General features: G+C 40.4%; 3 protein-coding genes across 5 annotated transcripts; 2 read left to right on the top strand and 1 right to left on the bottom strand.

The window, feature by feature from the left end:
• The first annotated feature begins 469 nt into the window (after positions 1-469).
• On the top strand, positions 470-6,576 carry LOC126385443 (serine protease 1-like). Of its 3 annotated transcripts, none has more exons than XM_050037161.1 (7): positions 470-599; positions 1,199-1,264; positions 1,445-1,595; positions 1,791-1,932; positions 3,482-3,739; positions 3,884-3,991; positions 5,822-6,576. In XM_050037161.1, the coding sequence occupies exons 2-7, from the start codon at positions 1,210-1,212 to the stop codon at positions 5,969-5,971; spliced, it is 864 nt and encodes a 287-aa protein (XP_049893118.1). In that variant the 5' UTR covers positions 470-599; positions 1,199-1,209; the 3' UTR covers positions 5,972-6,576. The 3 variants fall into 3 exon arrangements, with proteins under 3 accessions (XP_049893118.1, XP_049893120.1, XP_049893119.1); XM_050037162.1 differs by having other exon boundaries at positions 496-599; positions 1,202-1,264; XM_050037163.1 differs by lacking the exon at positions 3,884-3,991 and having other exon boundaries at positions 5,822-6,416.
• Positions 6,577-6,680: 104 nt separating this feature from the next.
• On the top strand, positions 6,681-10,660 carry cdab (cytidine deaminase b). Its single transcript, XM_050037164.1, has 4 exons — positions 6,681-6,928; positions 7,850-7,961; positions 9,113-9,170; positions 9,435-10,660. The coding sequence occupies exons 1-4, from the start codon at positions 6,742-6,744 to the stop codon at positions 9,573-9,575; spliced, it is 498 nt and encodes a 165-aa protein (XP_049893121.1). The 5' UTR covers positions 6,681-6,741; the 3' UTR covers positions 9,576-10,660.
• Positions 10,661-10,819: 159 nt separating this feature from the next.
• LOC126385441 (dnaJ homolog subfamily C member 16-like) lies at positions 10,820-21,522 on the bottom strand. Its single transcript, XM_050037159.1, has 15 exons — positions 21,067-21,522; positions 20,797-20,863; positions 20,482-20,627; positions 19,008-19,183; positions 17,211-17,395; positions 16,952-17,056; positions 16,245-16,403; positions 15,964-16,094; positions 15,512-15,689; positions 14,615-14,797; positions 14,444-14,520; positions 14,061-14,141; positions 13,746-13,835; positions 12,810-12,980; positions 10,820-12,626 (listed from the first exon to the last, which is right to left on the bottom strand). The coding sequence occupies exons 1-15, from the start codon at positions 21,255-21,257 to the stop codon at positions 12,146-12,148; spliced, it is 2,421 nt and encodes an 806-aa protein (XP_049893116.1). The 5' UTR covers positions 21,258-21,522; the 3' UTR covers positions 10,820-12,145.
• Positions 21,523-21,581: the final 59 nt, after the last annotated feature.

Here is a 21,581-nt window from a genome sequence, read left to right as displayed (position 1 = left end):
AAAACATATGATCAACCACTCTCACTCTCAGCCCAATTAAACAGGATTTCTGAGAAAAGGTTTTTCCTTGTTCCACGACAGAATAAATGCTTTTATGTCCTGCTACGTCTCAGGTTGATAGTGCACTAGGGGGCAAATATATCATACTCAGACATCATTTGAACTGCCCTCTGTAGCATCACTGGATACACCAACAACATGTCTGGCGAGTATATTCTATCATTTCTCTGGCTTGTTGGGTTTCATCCCTGTAAAGCTTCACTTTGTCTCCCCAACTGGACAATAGGCTGAATCTGTGAGAACAAAGGCCTTAGAAAGAGAGGCGTAATGAAAGAGAAGGCTGCTCTTTAAAAAAAAAAAAAAAAAAAATCATGTACTAGGTCACACTCTTGGCTTTCTGCATGTGAGAGACACTTGGATATATGGTGGACAATGGAAGGGAACAATGACAGTGACAGGCATCGTTACAGTATAAAAGGAGAGAGGAGAGAGTTCTCAAGCTTTGCTGTATGTCCCGGGATGAGCGGGGTGTGTGAGGATGTGAGTGCCAGTGTGTGGATGCTGGACTCGGACTGTTTTCTCACTTGACTCTTGATAAGGTGAGACGGCTTTGTATTGGTACCAATTAGAGTGCATTTAGTGACATTTTCTCAATCAATTGAATAGATAAAAACAGAATAGAAAAAATAAGTTTACTTTGGAGTGAATGTGACAATGTATGACCACTGAACAAAGATGATCTGAGCTCTAGAGGTTCATGTCTCAACACACATCAGAGGTCGAGACATTATGTTTTCATACTACCAGGGTTTTCTTGAGTGAACAGCCTTCTCAGGATGGCTGCTAATCTTCCTGCGTTATCCATCCTGTACCTGTATCTACATGTATTATCAACAGCTCTGACCAAACGTCGTAAATGCAACAGTATCTTCATTTTAAGGCAACTTTTTTGTCATTTAAAAAAAACAATATGCAAAACATGAAGTTCAATCTTGAAATTTGCAGACTGTATTTCATGTAGTATTAAGGAATAATTTTGGTGTGTGTGCAGGAGTGAATTTAATACATTTAAGCTTGTAAATGATCTTTGATACTTTGAAATTCTGACTTGACAACTTTGGTTAATGCGGCTGATTAAACTTAATCATCCTCACGGCTGTTGTGATACTGACCACCTCTGCTGTGTCTTTCTTTTTAGTAGCTTCTAAGATGAACCTGGCTCCATCCTGGCACCTCTCACTGCTCCTCCTGAGTGCTCTAACAGGTGAGGAACAATGGCATCCGAGCACACATTTACAGTACATACTGTCCTTTCAACACACCTTCAGTCACACAGGGCTGACTTCATGTAACTCTAGCTGAGTGAAAACTAAAAGCTGCAAGTTAATCTTGTGTTACAGAGCCTCTCTGTCTCTGTGTGTCTAATCCCCTCTTTGGCTCTTAGGTGTGTACGGGAAGAGAATCATCGGGGGTGCAGAGGTGAACCCATACTCCGTCAAGTATCAGGCCTCCCTCCTGTTCATGAACCATCACTTCTGTGGAGGCACCCTCGTCCACCCGCAGTGGGTGGTGTCTGCTGCCCACTGCTGGAGACCGTGAGTTACTGCAGTTGTACACCTGGGGCATATGAAGGGTTCAGTGGCAAAAATATCTCAATTTTTTTCTTCTGTTCCTCGCAAAGCTTTTGGGTAGTGCCTTTAAAGGAATATAACTCAAACTGTTGGTTCATTTTAAGACCATCTTTTAACAGTTTTTGGAAATTAACTTCTCCTATTGCTGTTCTCTTTTAGGAGGCACCTGATCCAGGTGGTCCTGAGTGAGCACAGCATCTACAAGCTGGAGGGCTTTGAGCAGAGGTTCGATGTCTCCTTAGTCGTCAGGCACTACCAGTACCAACACTGGACGTTTGACAATGATATCATGCTGATAAAGGTAAGGGATGACTGTGGATTATGTCGTAGCCTATTGTGTCGTATTCAGATATGGATTTGATATAGATCCCACATATAGATCCCCATTAATCCATCGATTGTTTGGTTTGTAAAAATTCTGAAAATGGTGAGAAATACCGTCACAATCATTGGTGTTACCCAGAGCCCAAAGTGAAACCTTCAAAATATCTTTTTTTTTCAACCAATAGTCCAAAATTGAAATAATTAAAAATTCTAAAATACTATTAAAAGGAAAAGCAGAAAATCTTCAAATCTGAGAAGCTGAAACCATGAACTGATTTTAAAAATTAAAATTGTTTCTGACTAATCTCCTGATAATCAACTGATCAGTTCAGTTGTACTTGTAAATTTAAAACATTTTGTATGTGAAAATGTTCATTTCTATCACTAAATCATTTTTATCACTAAATGTATTATTGCCCTTTCATAAAGTTAGGAGTCTACTTAAAAACATGGTCTAAACCAATGCAGTAGACGCCGACATGTTCTGACTTTTAGTCCTTCAGTAGCCTACTCAGGTAATATTATCGCTGATACTATGTGAGGAGCACTAAGTTGTCACAGAATACAGAAAGCAATAAGTGCATTTTGAAACAAGAAAAAAACAAGGTAGGACTGCAGTACCAGAATCGTGAAAAAGTTGATTTTACTAAATTCTTCCAAATGTTGATCTAAACTGAAAAATTGGTAAAATGTTTATGACACACTGCTTGATGTTTTTTCCTTTAAAAAAAAATAAAAATAAAAATGTTATACATAGGAATTGAAATACAATGATCTTTTTCCACTAAACAATGCATTGTGTTCTTGAGGCTGATAATATACCTTATGAGAAATAATGTGCAACATATGAAAAAAAAGTATAAAGTATAGTTTAAAGCAGCATTAAATGGAATTACCTAAGAAAAGTAAGAGTACCTCAAAATTGTACTTAAGTACAGTGTTTAAATAGAGTAAATGCACCGAGTTTCTTTCTACCACTGCTGACAGCAAGCCAAAATAACCCTGATGGATTTATCAGTAGTAGTATTCAGTGGAGCTTACTTTACTCATGATTCATTTTATCAGTTGCCTCAATACTGACCTGCCTTTGATACAGTGAGAAGGCTCTGTTAGTACTTTACTTCCTGTCAGCCAGAAAACTGACTCATTGCTTTTTATTGTGCATATTGGGGATTTTCAATGGAACTGAATTTCCAGTGCACTGTGACATTTTTTCTATTGAAACACACTACAAATGATGCTTACTCCCTATTGAACCAGAGACCTGATTTGGATTCAGTTACATTGCGTACAGCAACTCGTTTACTAAATCAACTGCTTCACACTGGTGCGCTTATTTATCCTTTGTTGCCTCCATCTGCTCTTGTGTTATTTATTTTATTCTTTTTTAGACAGCACAGTGGGTCATTTAGATGAGCAACAACCCTCTTTACTTACATTTGCATGTGAATAAAAATTGTACACTGCTAACTTCAGCAATAGCTTTCTGTGTTGACTGACTGATGGAAATGTTCTCTGTCGGTCAGTTGGACCGTCCAGCTATCATCAATGCCAGGGTCGAGCCGGCCTCTTTGCCCGACCCAGACTTACCGCCTTTGGCCGACCTTGCCCAGTGCACAGTCAGCGGCTGGGGTGTGACCTGGCTCAACAGCTACAGCCTGTCACCTATGCTGAGGTCCGTGGATGTGAACATCTTTGACAACTGCAGGCAGTACTACTACTTCAGGGTAACAGACAACATGGTCTGTGCTGGCTCTCACTTTGGTGGGAAAGACTCCTGTCAGGTGAGGCAAAAAGGGTGTGTGTGTGTGTGTGTGTGTGTGCAATTGCTGGGCATTAAGGTTTAAGTCCAAGGAACAGCTAATTGATCTGTTATGATGAGATGTCACAGAGACTGATACATTATTATTCACTACGATACTTTATAGGACTGGGGTTATCTCCAGGTCGGAAAAGTGAAGCCAATGTGGAAGTGCCTTAAACCTGCATTCTTGCTAATGGACAGCGGGGGGCGACTCCAATGGTCGCAAAAAGAGGTCAGATTGTATAAAGGTCTATGAGAAAATGACTGCTTTCACTTTATTTATTACCTCAATAAACATTTTTCAGCATGAGTTTATGGTCTCAATCACTAGTTTAAAGTCTTCGTTGATACATCATGATGTTCATTTTGTAAAATATGGTCCCATTTAAAGGAAAATAGACAATCAAGCAGGGTACGTTTTAGGGCGTGGCTACCTTGTGATTGACAAGTCGCTACCACAGCAATGTCCTTGGGTTCTAAGTTAGCTCCACCCCTCACTTCTCCAAAGCTCCACCCTGTCGTCTAAATATGGTCACTTCTGGCTCCACAAAACAAAGATGGTGACGGCCAAAGTGCCAAACTCAAGGCTTCGACATTGTAGTACACAAAGCAATGGGTGACATCACAGTGGCTACATCCCCCTGTTTTTTAAATAGTCTAGGGTCCCACCTTAAATTTAAGATACAGGACTGAAACATGTACTATTCCCAAAATGATAGCAAGAAGGGAACAATTCATCTGAGACATTTATTTTTCGGATGCTGTTAAAGCTGCATTGTCAATTTTTTTGGACCAAACTGTAAACACAGGATTGACATATTACCTTATAAGGTTGTCAAATGTGTAAGCAAACAGTGGGACCTGGAAACATTCATTCTCCTTGTACTCCTTAACTGTATAAAACTAATAAACAAAGCCATACCTGTAGTGATGTCATCCGTTAGTTTGTGGTCTACCATTCTAGCATTCTAGTTAGCATTTTGACCATCTTGGACATTTTGAGCCAGAAGTAACCATATCTGGACAAGAGGCCAGAGCTGTGGAGGAGCGAGGGGTGGAGCTGACTGAGAGTGCGAGGACACTATCACTCAAAGTGGCCACGTCTTCATAAATATGTTTATTTCTGCTGTAAAGTCGGGCATTTTAACATAGATGTCTGGGAATTGACTTCTGGAGCCAGCCTCAAGTGGCCATTTGAGGTACTGCAGTTTTTAGCACTTAAACACTGGCTTTGTTTTTCAGACACGAAGGCTGCTCCTTTTTAGCTACAAAATGCTTCACTACATTCACCAGCTCACAAATTTTGACTGTGTGCTGTTACATGCTGGATTTTTATAGGTTTTTTAGAGCTTTGTTGCTGAAAAAAGCTGCCTGCTTCTGCTGGACACAAGGTTGATACGAGCCAACAATGATTTAACCCCAAAACACTGATGTTAAAAAAATAAAAGCTCCATAGAGCTGTGGAAAACTGCAGATGATGGTGGTGGTGCTAATTCTTACTTGATTTACTTGAACAACCACTTTCACATTCTTTCAGTTGTGAATACATAAATATTGATTTGTACAGAGTTAAAAGCTTTCTGCATCAATCAATTAGCATTAAAGCAAGCACACATTTTCAGCTATGATCACATGGGAAACTGACAAAAATCAGATTTGTTTTTTTTTTTAATTCTTTTGCGATTTTACATGAAAGGCCCAGTGTGTAGCATTTGCCATTGTATATAATATTTGTAACTATTTTTCATTGGTTTGTAATCACCTGAAAATAAGAACTGTGTTGTTGTTACCTTAGAATTAGCCGTTTATATCTACAGAGCAGTGTCGCTTCTGCAGAGTTCACTATGTTGTTTACATGGTAGCCCAGAATGGACATACAAACAACATACAAACATATACAAACACTGGCCAGATACAGCCATTTGCGTTTTTGCATTTTGGTCTCTTACACGCTTGGCACATGGGAGAAATTTCAGTTCTGCTAAATGCTACTAAATCCTATCGTACTGGACCTTTAAAATGTGTACCGACCTCAACAAAAACCTTTGCTTTCCATCCTCAGGGTGACTCAGGAGGACCTCTTATCTGTAACGGTAAACTTGAGGGCATTGTATCCTGGGGCATCGGCTGTGCTTATGCTTACTACCCTGGCGTCTACACTAAGGTCAGAAACTACCTCGCATGGATCAATTGGGTCATCCAGAACAGATAATGAGACTCTTAATGACAAACTCACCTAAAACTCTACTGTGATGAAGATTGGAATGGATCCTTGTTGACCCTGAGGTCCTATTTTGGGTTGTCTTCTATCCAGTAGTTTCATATAAACATGAATATATTTGCTAAGAAGAAATAAATACACCCCAAAACACAAGCAGGTAAAAATACACAGTGAAGTCACTTTTAAAAAAGGGTTATTTTGAAATAAAAGTCTGGGATATACTACCACAACTAAATGCACTTTGTATTTTGTAGTTATTCTACTGTGTTTGTAGTGTTTTTAAGAAATGATAGAAAACCATGTCACTCATTTTGGGAATCACTTCAGGGATCATTTTGCTCTTTAAAGCTTCCATTTCTCCACTGACACAGAGCTCAAAGAGAAGCTGGACTTAATAATAAAGAGACATATTTTCTCAAACTGTCTCCTCTCTTATTGCCCAACTATCACACTGAAACGTGCAGTAGATCATGAACCACACAAATTATGAAAATTCTCTTGCGCAAACTTTAGTCATATAGGTGAGTCACATCATCCTGTCTGAACTTCCTGTATATATGTCACATCCACACAAACTGAATAATGGCAACAAAAACAAAACCCCCTCTCACTGCCTCATGACAGCATGTTGGCATTCCAGCTGGTGATTGGCTGTGACTGCTCCCTCTCCTCCTTCCCTCTGTCCTCTTCCCTTTTAAAGCTGAGCCACAATAGACTCATTCACTGACTCAAAAACAACCTCACAAACCCCAAGAGCAACCATGGACCAAGTGAACTTCAGCAGGGGGGTAATGCATATTAAGGACCATGGCTCCAGAGACTTGTCCCAGGAAACAGTCAAGAGGCTGATCCTCCAGTCTCAGAAGGCAAAACAGCAAGCCTACTGTCCTTACAGCAAATTCAGAGTGGGAGCGGCTCTCTTGACCCTCGACAACTGTGTGTTTACAGGTAAGATACAAGTAAAACTTTGCCTTTGGGTTGTTTGATTAGAGTAAATATTTGGCATGAAAAAAACAAGGTTAGTTGAGTTTAACATTAATGTTGAGTAAACAACACTGAATTCTGCATTCTTATCATTTAAGTGTTTCCCTAAATCTAATCTATCAACTTATTTGCCATTAAATAAATCACACAGGCTACATCTGAAAGGAAGCATTGCAAAAGCTTATTGCAAGCAGGGAACAAATGAGAGCCACAGCATTATGCAACTTGGGTCTTCTCGCTGTTGTTAAACATCTTTTGACGTGGGGAAGAAGGAGGTAGTTAAAATTTTCTCTAAAAGAACAAGGAAATTGATCATTTACTTGATTGCAGTTTCATTTCACTGCACTGTGTTAATGATTACTTGACAACAGGCAGTTGAAATGACTGGACTCAAAGAGGAAAGGTTTCATTTTATCATGCTCACCATTAAATCCTCTCGGGGAGAAGTCTTTTTTTATTACAATTGTTTAAAAAGAATCACATTTCTTAGCGTCAACAAATCTTAACTTTCCCATGAGCTTATGTAACCTCTAGTTATTGCATCAACGGCGCTGTAAACACAGACAGGGATGTCAAATCATTGTCAGCATAGACGGAACCCTCCTGTTCATGTGCCGGACTGTACAAAGCTTAGTGAGACACGTGTGTGTGTGTGGGGGGGGGGGGCAAGNGGGGGGGGGGGGGGGGGCAAGTAGCTGGCAAACAGAGGTGAGTGCAAAGACCCCTGAGTAACTATTTGACCAGGAGAGGAGAAGTAAACAGACAGCCCCCCTTTGATGGCAAAATGCCTCTTTTTGTAACTGCAGTGTTTTTTTTCTTCTCTCTAATGTGTCAGTTTTATTTCAGTGAAGCGAAAGCACTTAAAATATCTGATGTCCCCGGCAGGTTGCAATGTGGAGAATGCATGTTACAACCTGGGTCTATGTGCTGAGAGGACTGCTATCTCAAAGGCAGTGTCCGAAGGCTACCGGAGCTTCAAGGCTATTGCAATTGCCAGGTAATGTCCATGTGTACGTAATGTTCTCTGTCTTTCCTGTCACTCCTCATTCCTCTAATAGCAAACCATGACTCACTTCACTTTTGCTCAGTTTCCTTTCGGATATAATGAAACCTCATCATACTTTGTCCACTACTACTGGGTGCATTATCTCACAATGGTCCCCTGGGTACAGATATGCAAAGGGCCCTGCCAGTTCTCCTACATAGGAGCAAGACACACAAATTGTGGTGGTTTTACGACTCTTTGTAGTCAATATGCTTTGTTTTTCTGTGACTTTGTGTCTCCTTGTGGTTGTTTTGTGTCTTTTCGCAGTTTCGTTGTGTCTTTTTGTGGTTTCAATGTGTTTTCCTTGTTGTTATCTGTTTATTTGACATTTGCTGGTGAAAGCTAAGGGCCCCATGACCTTTTGGGTGCCTGGGTGCCTGGGTGCCTGGGTGCCTGGGCCCCTGGGCCCGTGCCCAGTAAGCTTGTTGAGCAATCCATCCTCGCTTACTACACACAACCAAAGTCTATCGTGTCTTATTTTTAATTTATTAAAAATAAATTAGCCTGTATTTCAACAATTTACAGCACTCAATTAAAGTCAACAGCACATCAACAAAATACACCACTCTCAACCAATACGAAATCAATTTAAGCTGTAATATTTACAGAAACAAAGCCTACAAAACAGCAAGCTATGGTGTCACATATAGCAAACACAGTAAGACTTTATTAATCATAAATAGTTTTACCTTATGCAATGTATTTTCTTTTAGCTGTATGGGCTTCCTGAGCTCCTGGGACCCTGGAGTTTGAGCCTGATAGACCTGTTCAGTAATCTACCCATGGCTGCAACTAAATAAGCAGAAGCCTGATTTAATAGCTTGTGATGGTGTCTATATTACCCTTGAGAGAACACTGTATAGAACAGAACAACACTAATAGAAATATGAAGATTTATAGTAAATATTCTATAGAAGACAGTGGGGAAAGTTTAAGAGAGCCAGGGAACCTGTAGTATGATTAGATTCATTATTAAAGCGTCACTGTGAGATACTTTTATCACTTCGAAATATAACAGAGGCCTTAAGGTCTTTGTGTTCAAAATAAATACATGTCCTCTGTTTTGATTCTCAACTACATTCTTCCTGTTATGTTCCTTGCAGTGACCTGAATGACCAGTTCATCTCCCCGTGTGGTGGCTGCAGGCAGTTCATAAGAGAGGTATGATCTCTGCTGGTCTATTGATTTGGTGCAGTTGCTCAAATTTGTAGTGTGTGATCAGGCGCGCTCACAGGAAAGGTTGGGCCCCTGAAAATGTCCAGTGACTGGACCCTTCCCAAATCTTTTATTCATATCAATGCATGCAATCTCTCTCCTTCTAACCGTTCATTGTCAGGACCACTCTGAAAAATCATTAACAAGGGAAGCTTTACAAGAGGACTTGACCACTTGCATAATTTCCTTTTCATGTCATTTCCCTCGCAGTTCGGCTCAAACTGGGATGTGTACCTGTCAAAGCCAGACGGCTCGTACCTGAAGATGACTGTGGACGAGCTGCTGCCCGTCTCCTTCGGCCCCGAAGAGCTGTCCATGAAGAAAGTGTTCGAAATCTCTCCTGAGTACTGACCCTGGATTCTGACACAAAACACACGAGTGGCTTCTGTGAACCACCCTGACATGTACTGTGTAAAACGCACATGCTGCTGAAAATGTATTCATGTTTAGCAGTCATTCTATTTATGGTAAATATTTACTCTTTTATCTGCTGATTGTAAACAATGTCATATTTAAATTTACTCTGTGTATCTGTAATATTAATAAACACAACATGAGGGTAATTGACAAACTATTTGCTGGAAAATTCACTGTGCTTTAATTAGTGATCCATTAACCAGTGGTGGAAGAAGTTTTCATATAATTTACTTATGTTTAAGTTCTATAACCTAACCACACTGTGAAAATACGCCATTACAAGTACAAGTCCTGTATTCAAACCTTACTCAAGTAAAAGTACTGTATGTAAGTATTATCAGCAAAATGGCAAAATGTACTTGAAGCATCAAAAGTATTGATTGTAAAATGTTCCCTGTTAGTGTTTCACTACTACATATGACATTTTAGATTAATATAACTGCTGCATTAATGTGTGTGTGTTGCAATTGACTGTTGTAGATGTTCAAGGTGGTGCAAATTTCGACTCTTTTGTATACTGTTGAGTAGTTTAATTGAAAGCAATGCATCATATTCTGTAAGATCATGTTTGTAGCTTTGCTGTCCTGTGAGAACCACGTAAAGTTTGCCCAACCAAGAGGGTTTTAAATCGTTAATTTAGCTTAAGAAGTACTAGAATTTTCTCAACACATAAAGGAAAACTTGGAGATTTGGAGAAACATGGTTTTCACTGGACAGTAATGGTATGACAAACTGTAATCTAAAAAGCTGTCAGGCAAATGTAGCGCCGTAAAAAGTACAATATTTCCCTCTGACATGTAGTGGAGTAGAAGTATAAGGTTGCATAAAATGGAAATACTCAAGCAAAGTGCAAGTACCTTGAATCTGTACTGAAATACAGTTCTTGAGTAAATGTACCCAGTTACATTCCACCACTGAATGCTGTATTGTTGTATATAGAAATCTTTAGTTTAAAGAAGTATGATGGAAAATGGTGTATCGTATCCACATATTTTAATAAATAAACTGTTTTAAAAGGAGTTTCTTTTAATAATTTATGTCATTTCTCACAGTTGGATATAGACACACATGGACATACAAGAAAGAAAATAATGATTACGAGTTACAGTGTACTGCAAATATTATTTGTTGAGCAGCAAATTATTCATTTACAAAGTAAAAGGAGGACAGAGACGGGGTGAAGCATTTTTGATGCCAGTGCAAATTCACTAAACATTTATTAGTGATTTTTAGGTCTACGTATTCCATGCATTGACATTTACAGTGGTTTAAGGGCACAGGCTTTAAAAGGGCAAGTATAATGTGGTAGGATTTATCTTTTCCCCCTGATTCAGACAATTGACAAAACTTAAATAAGCAAAACCAGCCCTGGATAAAAAGTAAATATAAAAACAAAAAAGGCAGACGGAAAAACTTTGGGTGCCACTGACCCAAAATGATATTTCACTTTATCAGAGTTCAAACGTGGCTGGTAGCATAGTTAATGTTAAACCCCTAAAGAAAACAGCAGCAAGACATGGCAACTTTGTCTGAACAGGAAAACATAATGATCCTGGTGATGATCCTGTTCGATCGTTAATCATTTAAAAAACATTGCGAAATGTTAATGTTGTTATGTGACTATGCTGATTATTGCTGCCTAAAATGCTGTGAAATTGTCTATGTCTTAATGCCTGGAATCAAAAAGGTTGTGTCATATCTATAACAGCAAACAAAGGTCAAACATTACGTTCACCTGAAAGGTCCTAAAAGTTAAATAATAACAATAATAATAATAATTTATCTACAAAGTCAGTGCATCAGGCTCAGTTTTCAAGCCTTTTTTGTAATAACCTTTTTCCACATACGGCCAAAAGTAAAAACTCATGACAGAGGGATGATAGAGGGCTGCCAGTGGTAAAGATCAGTTCCAGGTCAAAGCTAATGTTAGAGGCTCTTGGTGGTTCATACTTAGGTAGAGCAAAACAACTGCGCTTTCTCTGAGCTGTATGACCTCACGTCACCTAATGAATGTACAGAGACGAGAGTTAAAAAGAAACTGGAGTTAATCTATAACACACACAGCTAGCTGCAGCTAACGTCTGTACCATAATGCTTATTGGCTGTTAATGAGTGATAAAAAGAGACGGTACACCGCCTTCATCTCCGCCTGTGCTGTGTGTGCTAAGATTGACTGTGTATGTCTGTACCGCAACTTTTGTTGTTTTGCTATATAGTCTCTCCCTTTTTCTGTCTTCTGTCTTTACACAGAAGGCATGAAGCAGCATCATGCAGCGCAGACTTTACCTTTGCCTCAATACGCGCAGTTTAAAGGTTTGTGGTAGCACACGACTCCAGATAAAATAAGACATTCTGTAAACAGGTTTGCGGCAACCTACCTCTGCAAAAGAGAATTTAAATAATGACTCGAAAACTGCAACACTGCCCTGCAGGTTTCTTGCTTAAGAACTTAATTAGGAGGCAAAACCAAAAAGCACATCCGCTACCGTTCACCATTTGTGACCTCAGCTCTCTGCGGAGGAGTTAGTGGCTTCACCGAGAGAGGGCCACGCAGGGACCTGTAATCTGGGCAGGGTGCCCTCCATCAGCCTCTCCATCCACAGTCCCAACCTGTCAAGCTTGTGGTGGACTTCTATGCTGGTGGCCCTACTGGAGCCCCTCCTGCTTCCAGGCCCGTCCTCCCTGGAGTGGGACCTGGATCGAGAGTGGGAGCTGGATCTGGACCTGGACCGAGACTTTCTCCTGCTGTCAGAGGAGAATGAGGTCTCAGATGAGGAGTCATTGGGATCATCCCCTGTGAAGACGGGTCTAAAGAGGCAAAAGTATTTCTTGTAGCCATTGAGTGCCAGGACGTGGCCTGAGTAGTCTGGAGACTCCTCATCCTCGTCCACATAGCCCTCACTCCCAGAGGATGAGCGAAGGAGTGACGGCATCCAGTGGCGGTGCTTATCAGCGTTGAGGAAGGAGAAGTGGAGTGTCTGAGTCCTGTAGTGATGGAGGAGTTTAGGATTATTAAGTGGACCAAGCTTTGGTTTTAACAAGCTCAGCCAGTCTCAAAATGTATCAAACAGAAACCAGTAAACAGTGTTCGGATAGTCTGTATTCATGAGGCCACTTTCTTTATAATATGTACAAATAAACTAAATGTTCGGCAGCGCTGAGACTTACCCAGAGAAAGAAAAAACCTCCTTGGCAAATTTCCTGAGCAGGGCATTCTTGGAGGCGTTAGTGAGCACCAGTACAATGTTGATGTGACCAGGCCTCAGCTTGACCAGGTTGCTGATGTAAGTGATGTCTGTCAGCTCCGTCACTTCCACAAAGTCCTTCTTTGGAGGGCGGCTGCATGGGTCAATTAGAAAGATAAAGGGAGGAAAAGTTAGACGGAGGGAAAAGAAACATGGAAACTATAGAAGTTTTAATATCTTAATATCATCGGTGTTGTCTTTTCCTGGTTTTAAAGGCTACATTAAAGTAAAGTGATGCAATTTTCAAAACTTCTCTGGCAGTTAAATGTTTTGCTTCTACCCACTTAGACATGAGATCCACATTACTGATCATTATTTATCAAAAATCTCATTGTGTAAATATTTTGTGAAAGCACCAATAGTCATCTCCATGACATTATGTATTGCTCTATTGGCTAGAGCAAAAGTAAAGCAAAGATGTGATATAAAACTTTAAATCTGATCATCACAGCAACACACTGTAAATTAGCCTGCTGCAGATAACTGTGTACACTTGGCCACATGACAGAAAATACAAATTTATTAACACTATACTGCTGAGTCATGTTTCATTATTAATGTGAACATTTCTTGCGGCGCTATGGGGGCTGCTTTGACAACTCAAGGACGTGCTTAAGTTAGCAAACCGCGAACCCCCCGTGGTCCTGCCAGTTGGATAAACAGCCATTCAACTGCAAAATAAGTTTTAAAAACCATCACTCAGGCAGCCTGTGTGAAAAATTAGGAAACACTGTTCTCTGGTGTCCTTATTTTCCTGTCCTCTGCTGTTGTGGCTCACGCTGTAAATGAAGTAGGTTGCCGAAGATCGACCTGCTGTATTCTGCATCCATCTTATGTTCACCTCATTTCACTACATTACCTGGAAGTATTGGCTCTGCTTGATGCATCGTCCTCAGGCTGTGGCGGCTCCTTTGGCTTTGGTTTGCGGGGTTTGCTCTCACCTGGCTCACTGAAAATGCACCGCGAAAAACGGAAATCATCAGTGTGGACACCAATAGTTCTGAATCCAGACAGTACTAAAACCAGGAATAATCATGTAGTAAATAACACATTTCTATTGTAGATCCAGTCACTATCATTAAGTATGTCATTTTTAATCAAAGTAATTTCAAGTCAAATGTTTCGACACATGATTACAACATTGCAGACGGCAAAGGGATCATGGCGCACTCACCTGAAGGCCTGAATGATGACGGTGCCAAACAGAATGAAGAGGGCTGAGAAGATCAACGACAGGATGGGCATCATCTCTCGCCTTGAGGACAGAAAATGTTTATTACTGAGACACATAGGAGAAAACACACAGCAGCCCATATAAACCAATAACACTCCTCACAGTCTCCCTGTAACCTCTATATATGGCTACATTTCTGAAGGGGTGCATAACAGCTATGAAGGAACACACTACATACAGAGCCTGAACCAGGTAATTATGGCTACATTTTGTTGCCGAAGCATGACTCAGCTTCCGATAAATTTCAAAAAGTACGCCACCCTGTCTGTCTTTGCCTTGTTTGCAATAAATGCTGCAGGCTCTCTGTGTGAGTGTCGTCTTACCAGTTGGAGTAGAGAAGGTCATCATATATTTGCAGGATGTAATCATAGGCGGCATTCATCCACTGAATAATAAAAATCTGGGGAGGTTGAAAGGGAAAAACAATGACATGCAGTTAAATGTTTCACCCTGGTCTCAAATTAAGGTGAGCGTGTGTGTCTGCGGCGTCTTACGGGGGCCATCTCGTTGTTGAGTTCTGGCAGGGTTGCGTCTGAAGTCAGATAGGTGGGGTCTTTCTGAAGGAGCTCCAGCTGTTCATGGAGACGGTACTTATCTTCTTCACTGCCGTTCCAGCCGCCACTCACAGAGCGGTATAAGACCTTACCAGCATGGCTCCGCCTCTCGAGAATCACCACCTGTCAGCAGTGTTAAAAAACACTTGTACTGTAAATTGAGGCTATGCAGAGTCTCAGGATGACATATCGGTAATCTGACACATATCAAATTCTGTATGGTCTAAATATAATTTTTTCCAGCAAGTGCACATTGTCTTCAATATTAATTTATACTGCAATGACTGTTCACTATTTTTTAGAACACTTTCAATGACACCTATGTCTGTAATGCATTATAAACATACTTATAATCTGTTAGTAGCACCATAAAATTACAGTTCTTAACACTTAAAATATTTATAATGCACTATAACAGTGATAATAACACAAAATAAAGCATTTTATAATGACTTATGACTTAAAGTATCTCAATAGCTGAATTGTTTCAGACTTTATCAACTGAGTCATTAGTTTGAGGGTTTTTTTGGGAAAAAAATTACATAAGCGAATCATCAAAAAATGTATCAAACTGGAGTACTTGATTTATCTTATGACCTGTTCAACAAATACATTGATCTTACACCATAATGTGTTGTTCTTACATAGATTTAATGATTTCCCCCACACTTTTTTCCACTTTTTTCCAAACGCAACCAATGCCCTTTTTTTTTCTTCAGATGGGTTCATTTGTGTCATACATTTGATTTTAGGAGCATGTCAGTGAGTTTGCGTACAATAGGAGAATAATAATAATAATAATGATGCATGTGTGTACACTGCATTTCTGTCACTGACCTGAGGTGAGAGTGCAGCCTGATTGTGGAGAAGTGCCTGACAGAGAGGCTGCTGCTGACGCTGGTAGACGTATGCAAACCGCAGCACGTCTTTTTTGTTAACCGATGCAAAGTCCAGGAAGGCCTTATTGCCTCGGAGAAAGGCTTGGTCCTCCCCTGTGATCAGCAGCACACAGTACCTGCGGACCAATCACAGTCACACAATATTTCATTTCACAGTGACAACCACTGTGATGCCTGTCCTACTATTTTGTTTGGATTTAAGCTTCTTACAGAGGCCATGGGATGTTAAAGTCAAATTGGGGCTTAGCTTATATTCTTTTTCTTTCTACATCAGTTCAGCAGTACAGAGACGCCTGCTTTGATCAAGTCTTATAACACAAGTGGTCAATTTAAGAAGAGATATTCAGTAAAGGACCAGATGCTGAGCACTCTGCTCATAAAATGTCTTACTTCCTCCGTCGGTGGAACTGCTTGACAGGGCACAGCTCATCAAAAAGCTGCTGGTTGACCAGCCGTGGCACCTGCAGGAACTTGTTGTTGGAGACGAATTCATCCATGATCTGTCGCTTCATCCCTCTGGCCTGAAAGAGAGAGAGTGCAGAAGATGTGAAGGGCAGCAAGGAAGAAATGTCTGAGTAAATCAGAAGTGAAATTTGGTAACCTAATTCCTTAATTTAAGAATTAATTATTAACAATTATGTGGATTCTTGTTTCAAACTTTATTTTTATACCTGGATGATGTCAACTGGCTTTTCTGTGTCCTCCTTGAACAGCAGCATGGTGGGGGCGTATGTGTTAATGTTGAACTGCCGCAGTAGCCGAGTGTTGTGCGTGTCCCCCTGGTCCACGTAGCCAAAACGCACATAGTCTCTGAAGGCAAATGCTGTTAACTGGAGAGTGGAGTGGGAAGATGAGAGCCTCGAAAATATACACATTAAAATACATAAGAGAAGGTGTAAAAAAAGAGGAGAGGTCAGAACAGACTGAGAGCTGCTTCTATATATACTCATGACTGTGTAGTTTTAACTCAGATATTGAAACTGTGTTCCCATAAGTGGCCCTGAATTATTCTCTCTCTGTTTCTATTAAACACATTTATTGACACTGAGCTATTAAAACAATATTGCCTGTGCATCTGACTGTGATAGGTTAATCGGGTAAAGTCTGTGTAACAAAGGAGGAAATATTGATGCATTAGTAAATGAGAAACAGCTGTTCCCACAGATGCCTCTGCAGTTGCTGTCGGGGTCTAATCAATCTGCTCTCTTTTTTATCAGTGGAAACAGCACCAAAGCTCAGAATATTAACCAGCCTGAAGAGCCACACTGAACAGTTCTCTCTGTTTTCCACTGTAACATTTAGTCTAATTAGTGCAACACCTCTGTGCCTGTGTGTGTGTGTGTGTGTGTGTGTGTGTGTGTGTGTGTGCACTGCTTACTTTATAGAGGAAGGGAATGACAGGGACTTGGTCAAACAAGAGAACACTGGGCTTGTTTTCTGCACGCCAGCTATCCAGGAAAGCCAGGTAGTTGTTATCTGTGATCTGGAGAAACAATGGCAGCTAGGTCAAACATGTATTCTTGCTAAATTAAATCACAGCGCACCACTTTACCATTTGTAAAACGACACTTGATGAGTAATAACTGTAAAATAAATAAAATTCTTCACTGACACACACATGCAGCAGTAGTGTTTACCTTTTCCACCAGTTTCTGGGGCAGCAGGTCTTCAATGAACTGTCGCAGGTGCTCCCGTACCACAGCCTGATGGAAGAAGGTCACCCTGCCGTTCACCAGCCCGATGATGGAGGGAGCGCGGTGAGCTCCCAGCTGGCTGGCCAGGCGCCGCTCATAACCCAGGTCCACAATGCCAATGCCAACACCTGGTGTAACAGTAAAAATAGACTGCTATTGTACCTGATACAGTAGAGCAAAACACAAGTGTTCCCACAATGAAGGGAAAATACGTACTAGATCTAGACTAACTGATTTTACACTTTTAGTTATTTTACATTCAATGGGTCTAAGATGCACCAATATTCCTGCAAAAATCACAATAGATGTTAAGTAGGAAAGCTGAGCAGTAAAATAATGAACACAACAAACATGTGAAAAGTGAATTCTCTCTTTCACCAAACAGAGACACTGAAAGTCTCGAGGAAGAGTGACTCCAAGCTGTGGGTTTTTTACTCCAGTCTTTGAAATTAGTGAGGGACTGCCTAATGGATATGGTTCATAAAATATGCATACATCTGTTTTTAGTGTCTCACAGACTCCTGTGTATCCATAGAGCTGTATACCACAGCGGCAGAGAAAACAAGCCAATGCTGGCTTTCACATAACCAGAGAGAAATGCTTTGAAACTTTGCTTTGAAAATGCTTTTCTTATTTTGATTTCACTCTAAACTGGATTTCTGTTAGAAGGATTTACATCTGGTATTGATAAGGGATGCAGTGTGGGAGTGTTATGACTCAGTAATGTGAAAGGTGTTGCTTATGATGACAAAAAATAAAAAAAAATCACCCAACTCCTCAGTCCCCATCAACTCTATGTAACTTTTTAGCATTTAGCTTTTAGAATCTGCAACTTTACTGTTTCGGTTCACTCTCACTGCTCTAATCGATCTCATTTCCAGCCACAGAAGGCAGCTGTTCTCTGCAAAAAAAGTGCTGAAGCTCGACAGATACACACTGTAAGCTACCTGCCAGCACCAAATCGTCAACAAAGTTAGCAATTAGCTAACACTGTAGTCGCAGCTAAAGAACCAATTATACACTCAGCAGCACCTTTATTAGGTACACCTCTACAATCAAATGTAAGTGTTGTAGTTTCTGAGCTGACTTTGTCATTAGGAGGTGTTATGCAGGTCATGGTGTTCTGCCCCGGTGTGGTCAAAAAGGGTAATTAATGCTGCTTTGAAACTAGAGCTACAAATCAACAAGAGTATTTTTTCAATAGGATTTATAACAAACAAAACTAAAAATAGCTTTGTGTGCTACACTAACTTTAGGCTGCAGCTTTTAAAAATCTTGACACATCAATTTTCATAGATACTGAATAAATATTCCACTGGTTATGACTTGTGACTTCAGTATAAAGAGCACTGGGTGCATAAATATGCAGGATATTTTTCCAGGGCAGGCCACTTAGTTATTACAGAATAAGAATGAGACTAGGTCTTCAGGGCACTGTGAACTGTACTTCCAATTAGCAGAATTAACTCAACAACTTTAAATTCATCTCCAGTGCCAGACAATTGTGACATTGGGTTGAATTCCTCTCTTGACTTCACTCTTTGTTCCAGGAAAGCAAGAGGAACAAATAAACCCTGCTGAATAATGAATGAAATGACTGGCTCTTTTGGAATTACACTGGTCCTAATGGCCTGCAACTGAGCAAACGTCAACCTCATGTTATGATGCTTTAAGGAAAACCAACCCTGATCCTAGACAGTGTGTGGGGGACTGATGGGAGTCTAGTGACAGCAGACTTACCCAGTGGTTCCAGCTCCTGCACCGTCTCCTTCCACACAGGCTCGATGTGGATGCATGCAAAGCACCACTCAGAGGTCACTTTGATTAGGTACGGCCTCTTGTGGCTGTCTGGGAGGACATCGCTGTTAAACTGCGCATGATGAAGCAGGTACTTACTGTCGGCAAAGTCCCTGGACCTGGAGGAGAATTGGAAGCAAGACAGTGAGCCTTTTTATAGACAGAGCCTGGAGGGTGCTGTCAGGACATGACCCCAGAGTAAACTGTCTATAACTCCAATTTGTTGAATCATTCTAATTCTCTGTGCACTGAGTTGAGTAAAAAAAAAAAAAAAAGGACAAAAAAAAAGTAAAATTCCACTAATAGGTCCCTTTAGTTTGTTAATCTAAAAAAAGATTGCAACCTTCTTCTCTCCTTTCAGTCTCAAGATTAAAATATTAGGCTGACATCTGAACACATCAAGTCTGCATCTAACAATTATTTCTAGGGACGCACAATAATATAGACATGTCATCAGTTTTGGCCTATATTGGCTTTAAAATGGACTATTGGAATTGACCATCATGCTTTTTCTTATTTTGGACAATGAATGAATATTACGTACATTCAAAAGCATTGTATTTCATGTCTCCATCTGCTGGTGGGCCATCATGATAACAGTATGCATGCATAATATGATGTTAATTCCACTACAGAAACGACTTGATGATAGAAGGGGGGAAAAGTGGGTGTATATCAATACTGGTATCAGTTATCGGCCAAATAAACTGTTATGTATCAGTATATTGGATATCAGCAAAAAATTCAATATTGTGCATTCCTAATTATTTCATTTTAAATTACTTAAATTTTCACTCTTTAAATTGCTTATTTTGTTTGACTAACAGGCAAAAAAATCCCTAACCCTATGAAATGAAAAAAGCAAGCACACCCTTGCATTTGAGAAGCTATAGCCAGCAAATGATTGGACTATAATCAATTTGTTGTCCATTTTACGCTGTATAAAATAACTTTATGTTTTCAAACTACAGAACTTTACTGTACAAGTTTGCAAAGTGAAATCTAGGACTGGGGCAATAATTGCTTCCAACTAAAAAAACTTGGATCTAGTATGATGGTAGTTTTGCCTTTTTGTTGTTATCAGTAACTAAAAGCAGACACAAGGAGGAGCCCAACCTACACCACTCGCTGTGAACTGTACACTGCAGCATGCTGGAAAATAAATACTTAGGAACATAGTTGTTGGAACTTGGAGAAGAAACGTTTTGTCAGATGAAAGAAAAGCAACCTTTTCCCCTCATCAAAAAGGATTTGGTCTAACGCATGCTGGTGCTTTGATTTTGAAAAGGGTATTTACTGTATTCTCAGAGAACTGCTGACAGTACTCATGTAGTCTTCACAAGCATGAGTTCATAGGACATGTTTAACCGGGTGTTTTCTGATTCTAAATATTGCCTAACTAATTGACAGCCTGTACCTGGGGAAATGGAAAAAAGATTCATCAAAGTAAAAGCTGTTGTGGAAGCTGCGGAAACCATGATGCTGTGACTGGCCAAAGGGCTGGTTCTCATCCATCTGCCCATAGCGGTCAAAGTTGGACCTTCGCTCCTCATTAGACAGAATCTGTGTGCAAGAGAAAATGAAAGGCACAAGTGAGAGGACAGTGCTGCTATGCCTGCACAGAAACAATGATACAAAAAGTGAAACCGAGTGAGACACATAGACAACATAGTGAATATCAGCTGGGGGTTGTATGAAACAGCGTATGATGTTTTGATGCATTTTCACCCACCTCGTATGACTTGGAAACCTTGATGAACATGTCCTCAGCTTTAGGGTCCTTGTTCTTGTCAGGGTGCCTAAAATAGCCAATACAGGACACCATGGATCAGGGTCACACAGGGTTAAATGCTGTAACAGTAGCATGTGACGATTAAAATCAACAAGCTCCAGTTTACATGTCAGATGGACCCTGATAACTGAACAGGGCTGCCCGGCTACAGTCACAATGTACCGGCCTGCTGCCAGGGGACTCAGGGGACTCTGTGTATATGTCACTCACCATTCTTTAGCCAGAGTCTTGTATGCCCTTTTGATTTCTGCTTGACTCGCACTCCTGCCTACACCCAGGATTTTGTAGGGGTCATATTCAGATGCCACTCTCGTCAACTGCTCACTCAAAATCAGCAGAAAGATGGCGAGTAAAAGTGGACATGTCCGAGGAAGATAGCGGCTGGTTCTCCTCAGCGTCATGGCTCAACTGTTACCACTGTCCTCGCCCTGCGTTAGCGTCAGTTAGCTACCGAAATGCCCGGTGAAGTAATGTTACAAAGCTACACTGTAGCGGACAAATATGTCGAGCTAAGAGTTTACATAGTCCGCTCTATTGACTTCTTAAATGTTAAGTTTAATACAGACGACATACTAGCAATTTACCTCGGTAAGGCCATTATTTTTCTAGCTAACGCTAAGTGTCAGCGTCATGCCCGCAATGAAACTTCGACTTCCGCTTGCATATTTCAAAATAAAGTCCCCCTAAACCCTTTTTGAATCTCAAATTGACTGAAAACGATAGAT

This window comes from Epinephelus moara, chromosome 24 (genome assembly GCF_006386435.1).
Source record: "Epinephelus moara isolate mb chromosome 24, YSFRI_EMoa_1.0, whole genome shotgun sequence".
Classification (NCBI taxonomy): Eukaryota; Metazoa; Chordata; class Actinopteri; order Perciformes; family Serranidae; genus Epinephelus; species Epinephelus moara.
This window is presented reverse-complemented; position numbering and strand designations above follow the sequence as displayed.